General features: G+C 39.2%; 1 protein-coding gene across 7 annotated transcripts in view; it reads right to left on the minus strand.

The window, feature by feature from the left end:
• PRKG1 (protein kinase cGMP-dependent 1) overlaps positions 1-22,586 on the minus strand; it is a 1,199,334-nt gene that overhangs the window by 143,330 nt on the left and 1,033,418 nt on the right. For 6 of the 7 annotated variants that reach the window (XM_025441421.3, XM_025441420.3, XM_025441422.3 and 3 more), the window contains one exon: positions 1,606-1,671. In XM_025441421.3, the coding sequence (XP_025297206.1) occupies positions 1,606-1,671 (66 nt within the window). Of the gene's footprint in view, positions 1-1,605; positions 1,672-6,978; positions 7,127-22,586 lie in introns of those variants that run through there. The other variant, XM_035706144.2, reaches the window with a different exon arrangement.

Here is a 22,586-nt window from a genome sequence, read left to right on the forward strand (position 1 = left end):
CTGTCCCTCCAGGTCCACCTAACCATGCCATGTCCTTCACAAAGACTTCCCCGATCCTCCTTAGCAGCAGTGGCTCCCTGCGCTGGCCTCCTGTACGTGGGTGCTCTGGATCCTTCCCACTTCCTGCCTTGCACACAGGCCATGTCTTCTCTAGTAGGTGTGAAACCCCCAAATCAGGATGTGTGGTGCCCTCTGATTCTTCTCACAGCACCGCACACAACGCCTTGCACCTGGAAGATCCTCAGTAAGAAGTTAGGCAAACCAAGGAAACAACCGGTTAGTGATTGCTCCCACAAATAGGCATGGTTTTTCTGGGAACGAGATAAAGAATATCTGTGTCGAGACATTCATGGATGTGCCATTCTACAGCTGTGCCCCTGCTCTGGTTCCTACAGACCCAGCGCCGAGGGGCGTCCAGGATGGAGATCCGTGGACCAGGTGGAGATCAGTAGACCAGGTGGAGATCCGTGGACCAGGGGCATCCAGGATGGAGATCTGTGGACCAGGTGGATCCTTCTCTACCTTGAGCTTGCTGAGCTCAACGTGTGACTCTATCATGCTGGACTGCTTGCATTTGGCCCCCATTGTCAGGCTCTACTGGCTGCACGAAAGGGGTGCTTTGTGGTTCTTCCCCTTGGGTCAGGTGCTTGGCTCTCCTGATGGACTCACCCACACACACAACAGTGTGCACACCAGATAGTACACACACATTTCGCCCAGGCCCCTGGAGACTCAGTAATCGGATTATTTGTAGCTTAACACATAAAGCACGCAGGCAATGAGACTAGCAAAGCCAGAACGGAGGCAAGGAACAATGAGAAACATCATTGCCAACACTCGCAATGACCCTAAGTATACGCTTGTCTAAAATGATGTTTCCTCCAAAAAGCACCTTCCTTAAAAGCTTCTCTTATAGGAGTCTGGGGATGAGAGAATGGAGATATCTAACATGCTGAAGGAATGATCCATGTCTTAATAATAATAGTAATGATTATATATTCCATAGCAGTGATAATCATAATTATTACTCTCCAAATTTACCCAGATAGCTAGCATTGTTAAGATCCTCCCAGGTTCAAGGGCTCCGGGGTGGCTCAGTGGTTGAGCATCTGCCTTTGGCTCAGGTTGTGATCCCGGGGACCTAGGAGGAGTCCCACATTGAGGTCCCCACAGGGAGCCTACTTCTCCCTCTGGCTGTGTCTCTGCCTCTCTCTCTGTGTCTCTTGTGAATAAATGAATAAAATCTTAAAAGATATAAATATATATAGATATATGTCTCCCCTCCTGGGTACAAAATCCACTGGGGCCCATGCTTCCTCGTGTGTTCTCATTAATCCTCACATTTCTGGGACACTGCATTATGGCCCGTGTGTAAATGAGCTAACTGCAGTGGGGCTTGTCACAGTCACGCACCCTGTGGAAGCTCTCAAGGCTCTCAAGGCAGAGCCAGCCACCTCCAGGAGTAATAGGGAATGAGAATCAAATATACAGCCTCATTTTAAAATGAAAGAATATCCAACAAGTATCAATAACTGCCTAATTCCAAGAACTCAAGCACGTCGCTGATCAGAGTACGCAGGACGCATAACAACCCAATGTACTCACTCTCTGTCGATGACAAGGCAGGTCACAGCTTCTGCGGCAATTACGTTTGCTGTCCTCACATCCTCCCTGCACAGAAATGAGAGAGATGTTGAAGTTGAGTAACTTTTAATATCCAAGAAGAGAGTTCATTGCAGTTAATTTCAGGACAGTGAACTACGTGCAGGCCTCTGATGTGTCCCTCCCCAGGGTGAGGCTTGGCTCATATTTCAAATTTCTTTGTCCTGAGGAACCTCCTTACTCTTGCCATTGAGCCCTTCAATCCTAGAGTCATAATCCAGGAGCTAAATTTTTCAATTTTAAAGTGTCATTATTACAAGTGAAACAAAATTTTAGATCATCATGCGCTGTGCTCTTCGGGGAATTAAGGAGTTAACTGGATAATGATGAGGATGATAATGACGTAGGTTAGAACTGTTAAAGGACTCAAAGATATATTTCTGAGATTTGACTATCTAATCCATTGGTGTATGAATTTATTATTACAACCTTGGGAACAATGGATCTGTTTTAATTATCACCTTAGAGACTCTCTATTTATTATTTATTTATTTATTTATTATATTTAATTAATTAATTAATTAATTAATTAATTAATTAATTTATTTATTTATTTATTTATTTTTGAGACTCTGCTTTAATGTGGCTAACCTTCTGGCAACTTATAACACAGTTATTCATCTACACCAGAGTTCTTGGTTCTTCAAGAATATTTGACAGGTCTTAATCGCTCTGATTGAAATATGTATATACTCGTTAGAAACACCCAATTTGTTACTGCAGGCGTACCTCTGAACTTCTTAAAGTTCAGAAATGTGTTCTTGTATTTCTCATCTTAAAAATGCGTTCTTGTATCTCTCATCTAACCCGAGGTCAACGACAGACTTTGTAAATCAACATTCACATTTCACCCTGAGCAACTCAAGCTGTCATAGTACCACAGTACAGAAACGTTAAGCTATACTTGGAAACGTACTCCTTCTCCGAGAAAAGTAAAATTTCTAAGTTATTAGGATTAATGGTAGATAGAGGTTTGAAATACATTACAGAGATATACACCAGAATAGTATACTGTTAATAATACATTCTAAAAACCATGATCCACATAACCCAGGTCTCTAATAATAGGCTTTTAAAGTTTTGAAAATAAAGATGTACCCACTGAATTTTTATTTTGTCAAAATACACTACATTCTCACATGTATTTCTGAACCCAGCTTTTTTTTTTTTTTTTTTTTTTTTTTTTCCCACTGATGCATCTTTCACTGTTGCTACACCATGCTATGAAAATTACACCGTTGCGGGGCACGTGGCTGGCTCAGGCCGTGGAGCATGCAACTCTTGATCTTGGGGTTGTGAGCTCAAGCCCCATGATGGGTGTAGAAATTACTTAATAAAAACTTTTTTAAAAATCAAAAAAATTAAATTACAGTTGCTTTATAGTAACCATTAGTATTGAATAGTTGGTAAACAACTCCCCCCCTTAGTGAAATCAATTTTCAAAAACAGCTTAATGATATTGTTAAGCTTTCATATTTCACAGAGACTTTAAAATCATTTTTCCACTTGCAAGGGAAGTCACATTGGGATTCTGGTAGAGCTGTATCACATTTACACATGGATTTCAGAATAAGGGCTTTTTGATTATATTGATTTTCCATACAATAATTTCCCACAGTTGTTCGGAGCTAGTTTTAGGCTTTAAGTAAGATCTCTTAATTTTTTCACTAGGTCTGGGTAATTTTTAAGAAGAATCTTTGGTGTCTTAGATCATCGCTTTCTCTAATGAAAGCAAACTTTTCCCATTTTTGTTTCCCACTGGTTATTGCTATTAAAGAAGTGATTGATGATTGCATATTTTCAGCCCACATGTCATACTGAGCTCTCTTCTGATTCTACAACTTTTATTCTAGTCTCCTCAGCTCCCAGTGTGATTCTGTTTGAGCCTCTCACATCACATTACATCCCCATCTTCCAGCCAAACTGGCCACCTCTGTTCTCTGCTGCATACATCATCCTCCCCCTACTAACCCTTTAGATCTCGGCCAATGTGTCCCTTCCTCCATTAATTAGAAGTAACTAGACCAGGTTCCCTGCTTATCTGTTCTCAAGGCCCTGTGTACGTACCTCTCCACCCAAATACCTACAACTGTTTGTGATCTGTACATTTATTTGTGTGGTCGCTTGGTTGATGATTCTATTTCCCACCCCTAACCCCCCTGAACCATAGCAGTACAACTTCCATGGCTAGTTTTATTCCCCTACTTTGCCCCGAATGCACAGGCGTGCAGGAGGTGCATAGCAGGTGTGCGGTACAAGAATGGCAAAGGCACGACAGCCCCGAGCCCGTGGGTAGGACTTGCAGAGCGCAGGCTTCGGACTCATACTTAGTTTTCCGAGGCAAGCTACAAGCTATGGGAAGCCCTCAAAAGGGGGAATAGTAAGGGTGCCCACCCCCTGTAGGCTATTAAAGGTGGTTAAAGTCAAGTTTATCAGAATGCCCAGCCCGTGGGGAGCAGTGTGCTCTTCTGTATATTCTGGTTCTTTCATCTCCTGTGCTGCCACACTGTCTAGTGTTCCATGAAATACTGGAAAGAAGCTATTGATGACAGCGTGGGTATCGAGGATTCCCAACAGAGTGTAGATTTTCTTTCTGAACCAAAGGAGTAGACGATATATTTTCAACCCCATGATCCTTCTCTGAGGAGCAATTTTCAGTGAAGTGGACATGACAATGGGCAGAAAACATCAGTTATGCCTGTCAGGGCTTTCATAAGCCGTATCAGTGACTTATTTCTTTTTTTTTTAAGACTATTTATTCATTCATTCATTCATTCATTCATTCATTCATTCATTCATGATAGACAAAGAGAGAGAGAGAGGCAGAGACACAGGCAGAGGGAGAAGCAGGCTCCATGCAGGGAGCCCAATGAGGGACTCGATCCCGGGTCGCCAGGACCACCTCCCGGACCAAAGGCAGGCGCTAAACCACTGAGCCACTCAGGTTTCCCCCCAGTGACTTATTTCTTAGGAGGTTACTCGTGGTAGTACGTTGCTACACATTGCTGCTAGTCTAGAAAACCAAAAGAACACCTATCACAGTTTTACAGACAACATCATATTAAATCTGAATTCTCCTAAAATATATTACCATCACGACAATTTAGAAATTACCCACAAAGTCTTCAAAAATATAATAGATACAAAATAATGCTTTGTTCTGAATATATTCTCTGTGCATATTATTTTTTTTAATCGCATTGCAAATTTCCAGTACTTAAAATTTTATTCTATTACCTGGTCTAAACTGGATATACTTTTTTAAGTGAATGCAATTTTCTTTTTTTTTTTTTTTTTTTGTGAATCAATTTTCTTGCAACAAAAAGAAAACACATAACATTTTAAAACACACGTGGGGAAAAATAAAAAAAAATATTGGAAAAGTAAGATAGTCTATAGAAATTGGATGTATTAGGGACGCCTGGGTGGCTCAGTGGTTGAGCATATGCCTTTGGCTCAGGGTATGACCCCAGGGTCCTGGGATCGAGTCCCACATTGGGCTCCCTGCAGGGAGCCTGCTTCTCCCTCTGCCTGTGTCTCTGCCTCTCTCTGTGTTTCTCATGAATAAATAAAGTCTTAAAAAAAAAAAAAAGAAATTGGATGAATTTTATTTTAAAAAGGAAAATCTGTAAGTTATGGCCTATGACCAGCCTTAGTACCTAGTAAAGTAACATATAAGAGAACAGAGAAGAAGCATAACATGGAAAAAATCAATATATTAAACATAAGATCATAATATTTGCCATTTGTTCAGTACCTAGTATATACCAAGATCTGTATTAGGTGATTCGCACAAATCTCATTTAACCCAGATAGCAGAGGGTGGGTATTTTATCTCAAATTTACACACGAGGACAAAGGTTAAGGAATGTGCCCAAAGTCAAACATAGCGGGTGAGTTGTTGCTCTGGAATTTGAACACAGACCTGGTTGGCTCCAGACCCCATGTCTGTCCCCAAAAGTCCATTTCCTTATGCCCGCTGCCGCCAGATTTCAACGCGACAACAATCCTAAATGCATTCTAACGCAAAGTGACTTCGGCACGGTAAGAAGTCATGATGTCTGTCTGTCATCACTAACAATACGGGTCGTTGTTAATAAAAGCAGCATTAGTATGTTTGTGGGAGCTCAACTGCAACGCTAGTTCAATGAACCATTTTGATTCTCAGGGTCAGAGTCTGTATCCGTGGCTATGTCTTGGCCCTGCTGTGTTGCTTTATAATAATGTCACATTACAGTAGGAAATTATTAAATGCCAAGTTTGTTCAGTGCCAACTCATGTTGCCACTACGCTGTCATTGTATCTCTGTTATTAGGGGGCTTCCTGCCTTTATGCCTGTCTGTGTAGGTATCTAGAGACGCCATCCCTGGGCACCCGGAGAGCCTGCTCCTGGGAGAGAGAGGTTGCTATCTGATCGAGTACTGACATATGCTAATCCCTTATTTTAGGAGAGACATAGAAACTTCTAACGAGAGAATATTCCTCATAGAAGCTGACAGTGCTGTGACTTACTGTGTCTGCTTATTTCCTTTGCAGGAGCAAGCAAATATTTGTATTGCGATCTGAGATATTACAAACTCCTAGAGTACTGAGGTCCTAAGAGCTCCATGTTGTTATTAAACTTCTCTCCATCCGTACACAGCTGCTACGATGCTGGTTTCACGCAGCACATCTGCCAAGTTAGCAGGGACTTCACGAAACACTGGTTCAATGACAGAAGGAGGAGGCGGGGGCAGGCGGGGGTGGGGATCATGCTAGGCTTAAAGACAGCTCTCTTTGATTTCTACTTTTTGTAGAGATCACAGAATTTGATCATTTCTAGCAGAACATCATATGAGAGTTTCAAAGTCTTGTTGATGCCGACCACAGGATAATCTCATAACCAGAATGATAAGATAATGCACAATTAAAAACATCCACCCAAAATGTACCGTCTCTAAACACTCAGCTCACTTCTTTACAGGACGTAAATGTACAGGTATCGACCCAAGAGTCAAACACGTGTGTTGTCTCTAAAATTCAAATCTCATACCTCCTCCATTTCTGTATTTCTGTATCTGTGTTAGTTGACTGCAGCCCGACAATTAAGAAACGCGTACTACCGTGCAAACAGCTACTGTTGGCAGATTAACAGCTACTTCACAAACGTGCTGGTGATTAATGCATCACTACAGGCAAAGCTATGCAGTTTAGTAGGTTTTGTTTGTTTTTTTTTTTTTTAAGCCTTCCTGGAGGAGTTAGACATTCCCTTCAATGACATCACAGAGCATGAAAAACATCCCAAATATTTGCAAATACGGTTTTCTATGCACTGACTCTGATGCTCTTTGAACTTCATCACTGGAATCTTCATCATCACTGTATCCCAACGTGGAGTCACTGTCAGTATCTGAATAATCCATAGGAAGGGTTTACATGGGCTCTTCTCGTGGTGGAGCAATTTTCTTATGCCTCATCGCTGCGAGAGAGCTCTATAGTGCAGGGATGCCTCAGGGGAACAACACAGAGCTGCCGGGCCAAACGACAGCATGCTTCATGCAAAGTGGCTGCCTGAGTAGCTTTTCCAGCTCAGAGCAATGTGACCGCTGGCACCAGAGCCCCAGCACTCCCGAGAGCCAGCCTTCTGGAAGCTGACACTGCTCCAGTGGCTTGTGAGCTCCCAGCAACCCTCGGCTCCCGGCTCTTCCTTCTCGGTCAAGTGCGACAGCACAACATCCACAGTGAAGTCTGCTTCACGCTGGACAAAATAATCCCTTTTCATCTCAAAAATCAAAGGCAGACTTCCTACAAGTGGGATGATAAACATCAAGCAGCCACTTAAAATGAAATTACACTTTGAACGAATTCTGAACTAGAATTGCAGAATTTGTGGCCAAGTCCACCGTGTGTTCAAATTTGCAAGTTAGGTTCCGGAGCAGGTTAAGTTGTTTGTGGACAAAAAGCTGTATGAGGTTACAACTCATTGACTCCATTTCTTATTCATTCATGAAGTTATTCCAACGTGATTTATACTTCATGTGAAAGGGATCAACGCACTACAAATAAGCGCATGTTGTCTAACAGGGGCTGGCACGAGTGCACCAGCAGTCACTTTTAGCTCTCAGTATCATGTCATCACTTCAGGGTCCTCTAGGACATCTGAGAAGCATGTGACCTTTTACACTTTCTCCCTGGAAGCTCCTTCCCTAAATTTCTGTAATAAATCAATCTCCTAATTCTTCCTGAAATCCCCTTCTTAATTTATTTCCCTGAATCCTTTGCCTTCTTAGGGTCATTAAAATATAGGTGTTTCAAAAAAAAAAAAAAAATATAGGTGTTTCCTCCAAAATTCCGCTTCTGGCCTTCCATTTTGTTGCTCCGCCTTCCCTCACTGGGGAAATCTCACATCATCTCATGGTATCAACTATTAGCTTTATATTGACTCCCCACGACTTCATTTTAACCTTTACTTCTGTCCCCTCTGGACTTGTCTCTGGAAGTTCCACTGCAACCTCTAATTCAAGCCCAACTCATTTTCTCTTAACCTCAAATTCTCAGTTTTCTTCGGGCGCCCTATGATGCTAAATGGAACCACCATTCTTACACTTGCCTAGGCTCAAAACTTTAAATTTATCCTTTCCTCTCTCTATTCCTGCATAGGTTTGCTCACAGTGGCTCTATCTCTAGCTTCTCTCGCCTCCTTCTCCTTCCTGGGCATTCCTACAGCTACTGCTCTCTGTGGGCCAAGACCATTCCTACCAGGAATGCCGATCTGGTCTTGTAACTGGCTTCCAAGCTCCAATGCTCTCCCTCTTCCCATCCATGTCTCACTCTGTTGCACATTTTCAAATTGAAATCTTGTTGTGTCAACTCTTTGCATGAGAGCTATCAAATGAAACATCCAGGAAAGAAACGTTTCTGCAATGTCATTTAGGGTTGGAGGTCGTCTGCTCTCTGAACTATCACCTTTTCAGGCTCTGTACAGACTGCGCCACTCCTGACAAATAATAGATCTCTTGAAAGACACCAGCTATTATCTTCATGTCTGGGCACACAGAGATGGTGCTGCCAAGAACACTCCACCCCGGTTCAAAAATTCCCTCCTACGGGATCCCTGGGTGGCGCAGCGGTTTAGCGCCTGCCTTTGGCCCAGGGCGCGATCCTGGAGACCCGGGATCAAATCCCACGTCGGGCTCCGGGTGCATGGAGCCTGCTTCTCCCTCTGCCTGTGTCTCTGCCTCTCTCTCTCTCTCTCTCTGTGACTATCACAAATAAATAAAAATTAAAAAAAAAAAATTCCCTCCTACAAACTTCCACCATCTTTCAGTAGCATCTGTAAAGGTAAATAAAAATCCACCTAAGAAATATGTATACATCTTAATTACAGAAAAAAAAAATAGTTAAACAAAAAAAGAATGAGAGAAAAATACTATGATGGCCCCTACCAGGAGATAACTAAGGTTAAGGCCTTGGCAAATGTCCTTCAGACACTTTATTATTCTTAAGTATTCACATGTCTCGTTAATATACACATAACAAGGCAATAATTATTTTAAAAATAATTTACTGAGGGCTATTATATTCCGTATGTCTGAATTCTGTGGTCTAGTGGGGACAGAAGTCAAATCAGTATGCAGACATATAATTGAAATTGCCGAGCAAACGTCACGCAATCGGAGGAAGATCTCATTTGGCAATTCAGAGGACAGACAGACCTTTTTGAGGATCTTAAACACTAAGACTGGATGGGTTTGTTTAGCGACATGAGTCAGGAGATGTATTTTCTAGGAAATGAGTACAAACATAGGCAGCAGCCCTGAGGAGGAAACAGCATATTGTAAACCAAGAAGGAGGAAGAGAAGTCAGGGCCAAGAGAGGCCAGACAGGAGGCAGAACCACAGCATTCAGTGCCTGAGGGCTACGTGAAGGATTTACTTTTTAAAAGAGATTGACTAAGGGGCATCTATATGGCTTAATCAGTGGAGCTTCCGACTCTTGATTTTGGCTCAGGTCATGACCTCATGGGTCACGAGCATCAGGCTCTGCATTCAGTGGGGAGTCTGCCTGAGGTTCTCTTCCTCTGCCTCTCCTCCCTCTCACACTTGTGGGCTCATGTACTCTCTCTCTCTCTCTCAAATACGTAAAATCTCTAAAAAAAAGATATTGAGTGAACATTGTTTTTTCCTTTATCATAATACATAAAACCTTAAAAATTAGTTGGAAAGCTCAAGCTCAATTAAAGGAAATACTTTATATGCTAGGATGAAATAAAGTATCAAGGAAATCATTTCCGATTAGTAATTTTAGAACACTGGAGGCCTTTTCACTTATTAAAGTAGATATAGCTATATGTCCATTGATGTTTTAAGATATATATCTAAGGAACCAGGGTGGCTCAGTCTTTGAGTGTCTGCCTTTGACTCAAGGCATGATCCCAGGGTCCTGGGATCGAGTCCCACATTGGGCTCCCTGTGAGGAGCCTGGTTCTCCTTCTGTCTATGTCTCTGCCTATCTCTCTCTGCCTCTCATGAATAAATAAAATCTTTTCAAAAAATAAAACAAAATATATAACTAAAGAGAAAATATAATCTTTACCCTCTAGATCTTCCAATGCAGAATGCAGGAGTAATGACAAAACAAATGCATAAAAATCACCGTATTCTCAGGAATATATACTAACTCATGGTCAACACTCACACACTAGAGTCTGAAGCAGGTGCCCATTCTGGAGCCCACCCAAGGCAATCTCTGCTTCTCATCAAGAGAAGAGACTCATGATATGACCTGAAAGAGGGGATTTCTCTAGGCAGGATGAGTCCAAGTGAGATCCATAAAGTCACTCCCAAGTTTATCCTTCCTGGCAACATGGGTGGATATTTCCATTCAGGGTATCCATTCACCCCCTGAGAGGATGCAAATCCTCATTGATCTATACCCATGGAAGGTCACCTTAAATACAAAGAGTGATGGATTTGGAAGGACTCCATTTTCACATTGTTTTTTTCCCCAATGACTCCTGCTATGTTGACAACATAATGAATCTTTTACGTGACTTACGAACTTTGCATTCTATGGCATGCTTCAATGACAACGAACATAGGTACTTATTAGGCTGAACCAAATGAAATCGGCACTTTTGCACAGCTATTGGCAATCTCGTGTGGTTCAAACTAATATGTGGAATTAGTGAATGGGGAGAGAAAGCAATTCCAGAGGAATAAATATTGCTGTTTCTTTTCTGTTGCACACCTTTGTGACGCTAGCTGAAGTGAGTGTCCAAGTAATCCATGATGATTCAATATTCCATATTTGAATGTGTACGTTCCTCTGAATATTGATGTGACTTACGGCTTTTGCTTTTCTATCTAGACATTAAAGACAGTTCTCTGTACATTCCTTATAGCTAGGGGATGAAAGAACCACTGAGGAAAATCCTAGATTTTGTTGTGGTTGTTGCTGTTGCAAATGTACTCTAGTTTCAAATGGCAAACCCTTTGGCAAAATCTTACAAATTTAAAGAATGTCTTCCCAGAGTGTATTTTATGGAGAGGAGGAAGAGTTTGATTTTCTTATTTATTTTGTGATTATTGTATTAGTTGCCTAGAAGTACAGATATAGATATTATCTTGCCATTGTTTTCTTAGGGGCCCCTTTGGTCTGTTTCCTCAATGATTTAGAGGCATTTTAAATATGAGGGGAAAAAAAAGAGAATAATTTTCCTCTATTAAAATTAAAAAATAAAAAAGTCAGCCTCGAAGAGGAAAGTGTCGGATTTGAGTAAAAGAACAAGCATCTGTTGTGTTGTACTTCGAGGCTGACTTTTTCTAGGCAACTAATACAAGAGTCACAAAAAACTTCAAATCTGCCCATGCAACTTAAACATGAAGATATCATCTCCATTCAGTACCCTTTAGTGTCATAGTTAGACTTTTTAGTTCTAGGTAACTAAGTCCAATTTAAACTTAGGATGACTCAGAAAGAGACCATTTTGGATGGATGATGAGCTGTCTTACGGAACCAAGGTTTCTTGGTGCTCTAAAAAATTATAATGAATATCCAAGAAATGCATTCAAAGCAAATCGGATTCTCCTCATCTCAGCTTTGCTGAGCACGTCTCTCGATCTTGCTGCACCTGTTTTCTCTGATTTTTCTATCCATTCGGCGGAGATTGCTTACCCAGAGCTCCCTCTTGATTCATCGTTCCCTTTAAAGACAATCTGATTGGCCGGTTTGATCAATGACCCTGGCCCTCACCACTGAGCTCCAAGCAGTGATGTCCAGGCAGCTATGAGCCTAAGAGCCTAGTGGCAAGGAAAAGAGTGACCAGACATTTACCTGGATGGGCTTGGAGTAAAGGATGTTACTACAGAATTGCAACTATGATGATCTGAGAAGACACTCTAAACATGTATCTATCGTGGATCCTTGTGAGGATCAGATATGATAATTTGGGGCACAAGAAATATAGCATGTGGTACCTGAATCTGAATCTCTGCTCTGCTACTCATCGGCTTTAAGGCCTTAGGAGAGTTGCTTAATCTTTGTGCACCTCATTTTCTTCATCTGGCAAATGAAGGGGCGAATGGGGACTCATAATAGTAATTAATCATAGTACTGTGAAGATGAAGCCAGGTAGAAAGCGTAAAGTAAAGCCCTATGAAAGAAATTGGCATATGGTGACCATTCGGTAAATACTACATAAAACGATGGCTAGAACCGTTGTACTTGTCAATCCCAACTGATGCTTGTTTGAACATTAAACTGTGTGGCTGTGTATTTCAAAGGACTTTTACATAAAGTGCCTTCGAACTGGGAGTGTGTCCTCTCCAGTAAAGAATTCAGGGCACTGCGTCAGAAGAGTGTCTCCTATTTCTTGTTCTACTGCCAACTTAGTGCGTGACCTTGAAAGAGTGTCCCATTCTCTGTTTCATTAGCCACATACGAAACAGTGACTGAAATCACTGTTCTGTTCTCCTCTGTAATTAGTTTTAACAAGGTGGACACTTCTCAAAAGTTCCAATTGTCATTGTTTTCAATGCTCGAGAGACCATTCATCCTAAATCCAAGGATATTACTTTAGATAAAAAAGGACATGATAAGCCTGTAATTGCAACCTATCATCTGAATGTGTCAGGGGCATATCATGGCATAGATTTTCATATTAGTAGTGTTTATAAAAAAAGGTGTTTTTATATGGAAATTAGACATGTTCCCTTGAAGTAATATAGTCACAATCACAAATCAGGAAAAATATAAAACCATATTCTGATATTTTAAAATTAAAATTGAGATTTTAATAGGGCTCTTTTGGGGAAGAGAAATATCTAGATTTCATTTATTATTGTTATTATTACTTTTAGACTTTTAAGATAGGGTTAAGCTATACAAGATCTTTTCCTTTTTTTATTCGGTTCTTGCTCATCAAATATTTCCTATTTTGCATTACTTGAATAAAGATCAAACTTTCTAAACAATATTCTTCAGTAATTTTAGAATCCAGTTCATCTAACATAATTTCATCCAAATTAGGATCAGCTTTGAATAAAGATAAGAAGAAATAATTGGAAAAGAAGGGAAACTCATGGCTATGCTTATACACGACCAATTTGAATAAAATGTGCTAAAATGCATCCCCTATATATAAGCAAAACACTTGGTGTTGGTTAGGAAAAGGAAACAGGGTATTGGATTTATTGAATATACCAATTTTTACCTAGAATTTTAATATATTAGACTTCCCCCCGTCCAACAACTTTAAGTTATATATATGATTTTATATAGTTTTAAAATATTATAGTTTAAACATCTAAATAATTGAGAGCTAATTTTTTTAATATGTAAAGAGTTTCTATAGATTAGTAAGAATATAAAAAATAACACCTCAATTAAAAAATGAGCAAATTATATGGACACTTCATAGACAAATAAGAAATAGCTTTTAAACATAAAATAGGCCACAAAACAGTGACTGAAATGCAAAGGCCTTGTGAATATATTGGTAGATATATATATCATCTAGTGGCACCTTTTTTGTAGACAACTCAGCTTTGTATAACAATTCAGCACTATTTATTAAATTTTTTACTGTGATTATTCAACTCACAGATGTTCATGCTTTGGGGACATAATGACATTAAATATTACTGCAACATTGTATTAACAATGTTGGAAATAACTTAGGTATTCATCAACACAGGATTAAGTAAAATTTTCAATAATATAAGCGGATATTTTGAAAAGAAACTATTAAAATAACTGGAGAAAATATATATTTACATGATCTCTAAGATATCTTAAGTGAAAAGACCATGAAGAAAACTATATGCATATGCTCTCATTTACATATAATACAACAAATAAGCATACATTAAAATGCACTGGTTATATCAGGGTGTGTTAGAAAAAGTAATTCCATCCAGGGAAGACAATGCGTGATTAAAGGACAGAAAAACGAGGGAAAATTATTTTTGTAGCTTTTGAATTTTAAATTATGTACTTGAATTACCTGTCATGAAATAAACTTTTTTTTTTTTTTTTAAGTAAAAACATGAAATAATAGGAATTGACTCTTATAATCAGTTTCTGGGTAGAGAAGCTGGTGAGGTTTTACTTGTCTGTGTTGACTACGTGGTTGGTTGCTGTCCATCCCTGGGTCACCTCTCAACCCTCACCCGTGGGTATCCCCAATGAGCAGGACCAAAGCTAATTTATGCTGGCTTAGTCTGATCATGATGAAGGGTTACTAGCTTAACAGGTGAGGCAGTAAAAACATTTGACACAGTATCCTCCAGTGTTGTTTACAGCACTGCCTTTTGCCTTGCTTTCCTTGGCAGGAATTACAGCAACTAAATGACAAACTAAGGAAGGTATTTTTTGCAGCAGGGCATATCTGCATCTTAACACCCTTAACCATTGTTAGGGTGGGATTTTGGATCTCTTAAAATGTTAAGCTACCAACCGTAGGCATATGTATCAAACATTTTATATGGATATCCATGTATGTATGTAATAACACTTATATTTAACATTTCTTTGAGGCTGTATTTTTAATATTTCTATAAGTACTTGGAAAAATAAATTTTCTCTCCATAATGATTTTTATTTTCATGTTTTTGATTTTTCATAATATGATCATACAAGGTGCATTAACCATGTTTATAAAGTCCATGGTAAATCTTTGCATTAAGAGAGCATAGTATTGTCATTAGAATAGAAGATTCAAAATTTGCTTTATCTAGGTTCAAATACCAGATATGCCACTACTTATCTGTGTAATCTAGAATAAGAAGTTCTCAGCTTCTCAACTTTCTTGGGAAAATAAAATTATTTGACAGAATTTGAAGAATAAGTAATTACATGTACAAAAAGCACCTGGTGTCTGACACTGATCACTCAGTAAACATTAGGCAGTATTTTTATTATTTCACTATTATTATAACATGTCTAATCCCAATAGATTCTCTTTATTCTTGTTTTCCTCTGGTAAATCATCATAATTCTCATGCCCCTTCTATTAATCTGAAAAGTTTCTCAAGGATTAATAGTTATCTCTTCATACTGAATAAATCCCTCTGTTGACAATATATAGCATGTCCTCAATGTGCAGTCAAGGATTTCAGAACACACTGATGAATTTTTCCACTATGGCTGCCTCTTTAATCTGAAACTTGCAGGAATTAATGAAAATGGTTTCTTGCTATAATACAGAAAAAAGAGACATTCATTCATTCATTCATTCACTCACTCACTCATAAAGTAGGGTTGCCAGACTTAGCAAATAAAATTACAGAGCATCCATTTAAATTTCAGATAATATATTTCTTTAGTGTAAGAATGCCCCATGTAATAACATGCTTAGAGTAGAAGACTATTCATTCTTTATCTAAAAGTAAGATCTAACTAGTGTCTTCAAATGATTTGGCTACATCCAAGGCAGTTTTAAGAGGGAACTTTATAGTGATACAGGCCTACCTCAAGAAACAACAACAACAATAAAATCTCAAGCAACCAACCTAATCTCATAACCAAAGGAACTAGAAAAGGAAGAATAAACAAAGCCCAAAGATAGCAGGAGGAAGGAAATAATAAAGATCAGAGTGGAAATAAATGAAATAGAAATTTTAAAAAATTAAAAAGATCAATAAAACCAAGAGCTGGGTCTTTGAAAAGGTAAACAAAATGGATAAACCTTTAGATACAACAAGAAAAAAAAGAGGACTCAAATTTTTAAAAATCAGAAATGAAAGAGAAGTAACTACTGACATAAAAGAAATACAAATATTATATGAGTACTGTGAAAAGTGATATGCAACAAAGTGGACAACTTACAAGAGATGGATAAATTCCTGGAAAGGTACAGTCTTTCAAAATTGAATCAAGAAGAGAAGAAAATCAGAACAGATTGATTATTAAAAAAAAAAAAACTGACTCAGTGATAAAAACAAAACAAAACAAAACAAAAATCAAGAGTCTAGGACCAGGCAGATTCACAGGAAAATTATCCCAAAAATTTAAAGAAGAGTTGATTCCCATTGTTCTCAAACTGTTCTGAAAAACAGAAGAAACAGGAAAGTTCCCAAATGCATTCTATAAGGTCAGCATTACCCTGACATACACACAAAACTACAAGCCTATGTCCCTAATGAATACAGATGCAAAAGTTCTCAACAAAATATTAGCAAACCACATTCAAAAATACATGAAAAGGATCATTCAACATGATAATGTGGGATTCTTTCTGAAGATGCAAAAAATGGTTCAATATCTGTAAATCAATGAATGTGATACACTATGTTGAAACATAAAGGACAAAAATCACACAACCTCAGCAGATGCAGAAAAGACATTTGACAAAATTTATCATATGTTTATGATTTTTCTCTTTCAAAGTGGATTTAAAGGAAACATACCTCAACATAGTTAAGACCATATATAGTAGCCTCAGAGTTAACATCATACATAATAGTGTAAAACTGAGAGCTTTCCCCCCAGGATCAGAAACAAAACAGGATGTTCATTCTTGTCATTCTTATTCAATAAAGTATTGAAGTCCTGGCCACAGCAATAAGACCAGAAAAAGAGATAACAGGCATCCAAACTATGAGGGAGAAGTAAAACTGACACTATTTGCGGTTGACATGATACTATACAGAGAAATCCCCCAAAGAATCCATCAAAAACTATTAGAATAAATGAATTCAGTAAAGTTGTAGGATACAAATTTAATAGACAGAAATCTTTTGTTTCTATATGCTAATAACAAAGCAGCAGAAGGGGAAATTAAGAAAACAAATCCATTTACAAAGAAGAATAAAATACCTAAGAACAAATTAACCAAGAAGGTGAAACATCGAGTCTCTGAAAACTATATAATACTGATGAAGGAAATTGAGGATAACGCAAAAAATGGAAAAGATATTCCATGCTCATAGACTTCAAGAATATCATTAAAATGACCACTGTAAAAGCAGTCTACAGACTCACTGCAATCTCTATCAAAGTATCAATATCATTCTTCACAGAAGCAGAACACCTAATTCTACAATTTGTGTGGGACCACAAAAGACTCTGAATAGTCAAAGCAATCTTAAGGAAGAAAAACAAATTAAAAAAAAAAAAAAAAAAAAAAAGGAAGAAAAACAAAACTGGAGGAATCATGATTCAAGATTTCAAGATTGTATTTTATGTATTATAGATTATACACTATGAATCTATAATAACCGAAACAGAATGGAACTGACATAAAAATAGACACATAGATCAGCAGAAGAGGAGACCATGTAAGAAATAAATTTGCACTTATATGTTCAATTCATCTATAACCAAGGAAACAAGAATATCCATTGGGGAAAAAGTCTTCTACAAATAGTGCTGAAAAAAAACAGCTACATGCAAAAGAATGATACTGGATCACTTTCTTACACTGTACATAAAAATAAACTCAAAATGTATTAAAAGACCTAAATGTGAGACCCGGAACCATAAAACTCCTAAAAGAAAACACAGGCAGTAGTAATTTCTTAGACATGGATCTTAGCAACATATTTATGGATAGGTCTCCTGAGGCAAGGGAAACAAAAGGAAAAATAATAAACTATTGGGACTACATCAAAATAAAAAGCTTGGGATCCCTGGGTGGCGCAGCGGTTTGGCACCTGCCTTTGGCTCAGGGTGCGATCCTGGAGACCCGGGATGGAATCCCACATCGGGCTCCTGGTGCATGGAGCCTGCTTCTCCCTCTGCCTGTGTCTCTGCCTCTCTCTCTCTCTGTGACTGTCATAAAATATAAATAAATAAATTAAAAAGAAAAAAATAAAATAAAATAAAATAAAATAAAATAAAATAAAATAAAAAGCTTTTGCAAGTGAAGGAAACCATAAAACAAAAAGACAACCTAGGGGAATGGGAGAAGATATTTGCAAATGTTGTATCTGATAAGGGATTAATATCCAATATATATAAAGAACTTATACACAACACCACCAAAAAAAAAAAAAAAAAAAAAAAAGGAAAGCCTGAAGAATCCAACTTAAAAAAATGGACAGAGGACTTGAATGGACATCTTTCCAAAGATGACACACAGATGTCCACCAGACATGTGACATGATGCTCGACATCACTCATTGTTAGGGAAATGCAATGAGCTATCACCCTACACCAGGCAGAATGGCTAATAGACATGGTATCATCCTACATCAGTCAGAATGGCAAAAAGACAAGAAATACCAAGTGCCAGCAAGGATGTGGAGACAAAGGAACCCTGGAGCACTGCTGGTGAGAATATAAATTGATGCAGCCACTGATGCAAAACCCTGTGGAGGCTCCTTAGAATATTAAAAATACAATATAATCCAGTGATTTCACTACCGGGTTACCTAAAGAAAATGGAAATGCTAATCTGAAAGGATATAGGCACCTCCATGTTGATGGCAATATTACTTACAGTAGCCAAGGCATGGAAGCAGCCCAAGTGTCCATCAACAAATGAATGGATAAAGAAGATGTGGCGTGAATATTCCACGGACTATCACTCAGCCATACAAAAGCATGAAATTTTGCCATTTGCAATGACGTGGATGGAGCTACATGGCGTTAGGCTTAGTGAGATTAGTCAGAGAAAGACAAATAGCATATGGTTTCATTTATATGTGGAATCTAAAACAAAACAAAGCAGAAACAGACCCACAAAACACAGACAACAAGCTGCCAAAGGGTTTGGGACTAGGGGTTGGGTGTGCAGGGGAAGGGGAGTGGGAGACACAGGCTTCCAGCCATAGGAGGAGTAAGTCCCGGGGATGAGAGGCCCAGCACAGGGAGTATATTTAACGATGCTCTATAGTGTTGTACGCTGACAGGTGGTAGCGACACTGGCGGTGAGGGTAGCACAATGTATAAATTGTCAAATCTCTATGTTGTTCCCCCGAAATTTATGTAACATTGTGTATCAACCACACGTCATATTAAAAAAAATAAAGAAATATCTGGCAACCCTGAATAAAAATTTTTTTTTGAAAATTTTATTTATTCATGAGAGACCCAGAGAGAGAGGCAGATACCCAGGCAGAGGGAGAAGCAGGCCCCCTGCGGGGAGCCCAACGAGGGACTCGATCCCAGGACCCCGGGGATCACGCCCTGAGCTGAAGGCAGACACTCAACCGCTGAGTTACCCAGGTGCCCTTGGAAAGTACAAATTTATTTACTTATTATTTATTTTTTAAAGATTCTAAGAGCATTTTATTTATTTATTTTTATTGAAGTTCGATTGTTAAAAAGTTGTTTCACAGTTGAAACCAGCTGGAAGTTTAGGCTTGAGAGAACCAACAATCCTTGAGTCCTTAGTACTAGGGATTTGTTGCTTGAAAGGGAAATTTTTTTTTTAATTTATTTTTTATTGGTGTTCAATTTACTAAAGGGAAATTTCTTAATAACACAATCACAGGGGGTCAGGAAACGATGCCCCAGGCCAACCGGAGGCCTGCTTCTACCTTTTCTTCGAAGGTATGCATGGTTTTTACATCATTAAAGGGTTAAGAAAAAAATAAAACCCAACAACCGAAAACAGTACAACAAAGAATATGTGATGCATCCATAATATGCAGAGGCCAGGAGAGCTGTTATCAGGCTCTTTACAGAAAAAGTGCCCACTTCTAAGGAGATGGAGGAACAGAGAGGAACTGCTTGGAAACCCAGTTAAAAAGGGACCCACCTGATTTTTAAATTAGACTTTTTCTGTTCTAAGTGTGAGTGCACCTTCCAGCGCCTGCCTTCCTGCTCTTGGAAATGTCCCTCCTGGCCTGTTCTGAAGCTGCAGTCAAAGGCTGTCACTCTGCAGGCTGTGTTTGCCTTGACTTTTTTTCTTTTTCTTTTTTTTAAAGATTGTGTTTATTTATTCATGAGAGACAGAGAGGCAGAGACACAGACAGAGGGAGAAGCAGGCTCCATGCAGGGAGCTCGACGTGGGACTCGATCCTGGGTCTCCAGGATCACACCCTGGGCTGAAGGCGTCGCTAAACCGCTGAGCCCCCCGGGGCTGCCCTGCCTTGACTTTCTAATGGGGTGACAGCACAGACATGAAGTCACTCTCAACAATCGCAAATCCAGTGCTGCATAAAAAAACACTGCCCTGCCACTCTCTTCCACTCTTGTGATTTTGTGCATCTGGCTCCTGAGGGCAGACAATCCAATCAGGCCCAAATGCTTAATTAATGTTTTCTCAGCGGTGACCATGGAATCGGCCCTGCAGTTAATTACTTGGTGGTTCCACAACACGTCGTTTGCAGACTCTAACCACACCTGAAATGGCTCCAAAGAAAATGCCTGAAACACACAATCTATACTTAAGAATCGTACCATTTGATAGATTTTTTTTTTTTACAGATCACACAGCAAATAACCTGCTAATTAAATCATGTCTTAATGGAACTTTTAATCAACTTAATTAAGTATCTAGTGGTTTCCCTTATTTGTAGGTACAACATGAGGCTCGTAACCGTCACTTGCTATATTCAGTCTTAATCACACAATTGAGAAGTCTATTTTATCTCACTACCAGACAGTCATTGTCACCCAGCATTTCTATCCGTAGAGCAGAATACAGTTATCACTCCATCAGATGAAGGCTGTATTTCCTTATTCTGCCCCCAAGATCATGGGCTGATATCCTTTAGGAATAAAGCAGCTGCATCTCCTTTTTATTTCAAAGTGCATTTAAAGGATTAGTTTTACTCCTGCTCCTTTCCACCCTCCTCCTCTCCCTCTGCTCCTGCTCTTATTTCCTTCCATCCATCCATCCTTCCATCCATCCATCCATCCGATTACCATGTCTAAAATGTGTCAGAAACCACCTTCTACGCCATGACAGACAGACACAGTGATGTACAATGTATGGTCCTTACTCCCAAGAAATTTATACTTTAAAAAAGGCAAATATGAGATGTTAGAAACAAACCTTTAATTCACAGTAATGACAGAGTAGCAATTATGCAAATAATTGTATTTAACAATAACTTATTGTTAAAATAAGTGACCGAATGGTCACCATATGCCAATTTCTTTCATAGGGCTTTACGCTTTCTACCTGGCTTCATCTTCACAGTACTAGGATTAATTACTATTATACGTCCCCATTCGCCCCTTCGTTTGCCAGATGAAGAAAATGAGGTGCACAAAGATTAAGCAACTCTCCTAAGGCCTTAAAGCCGATGAGTAGCAGAGCAGAGATTCAGATTCAGGTACCACATGCTATATTTCTTGTGCCCCAAATTATCATATCTGATCCTCACAAGGATCCACGATAGATACATGTTTAGAGTGTCTTCTCAGATCATCATAGTTGCAATTCTGTAGTAACATCCTTTACTCCAAGCCCATCCAGGTAAATGTCTGGTCACTCTTTTCCTTGCCACTAGGCTCTTAGGCTCATAGCTGCCTGGACATCACTGCTTGGAGCTAAGTGGTGAGGGCCAGGGTCATTGATCAAACCGGCCAATCAGATTGTCTTTAAAGGGAACGATGAATCAAGAGGGAGCTCTGGGTAAGCAATCTCCACCGAATGGATAGAAAAGTCAGAGAAAACAGGTGCAGCAAGATCGAGAGACGTGCTCAGAGAAGGTGAGATGAGGAGAATCTGCTTTGCTTTGAATGCATTTCTTGGATGTTCATTATATTTTGAGAGTACCAAGAAACCTTGGTTCCGTAAGACAGCTCATCATCCATCCAAAATGGTCCCTTTTTTGAGTCATCCTAAGGTTAAATTGGACTTAGCTACTTAGAACTAAAAAGTTTAACTATGACACTAAAGTTTACTAAATGGAGATGGTATCTTCATGCTTAAGTTGCATGGGCAGATTTGAAGCTCCAAGAGCTTATGTGGGAAGCAAAAAAGTAATTATAATACAAGGGGAGAAAACTACAAATCCCATAAACTAAGTATACATGAGGGGAAGGGATTTGGAAGAAACTGCATGCAGGTAGAAACCTTAGGAATGTGCAAAACAAGGATTTGTAAGTCTTAAAATATGGACAGAATTTATTTCTGTGGTGACAGGAGGATCGTTCTGGACAGGACAGCATGGACGATGCGGTGTGTTGAGACATCAAGTTTGCTGGTACCAGGTTGGACCGAGGGCAAGTGGAAAACTCAGTCAGAAAGGCAGGTTGGAGCGATACTGGAGCAGACACAGGACACTAGGCTGTGACATTCATGCATTTTAATTATTTACTTAAAGGCTTGCAAGGGATATGAACTTCTGGCAATGTTAAGCAGCATATGGGAAGAAACAAGATATGGTTAGGCCTGTCAGTTCACTTAGAAGACAAAAGGAGCCTACAAAGTAACTCTTGGGGATCCCTAATGTCATCATTAAGCAGGTAAATGGTCTGCCTCAACTGAACTCCCCAACAACATCCCTCCCCATAAGTTAAAGAGAATCACACACAAAGTATAA

Source organism: Canis lupus, chromosome 26 (assembly GCF_003254725.2).
Source record: "Canis lupus dingo isolate Sandy chromosome 26, ASM325472v2, whole genome shotgun sequence".
NCBI lineage: Eukaryota > Metazoa > Chordata > Mammalia > Carnivora > Canidae > Canis > Canis lupus.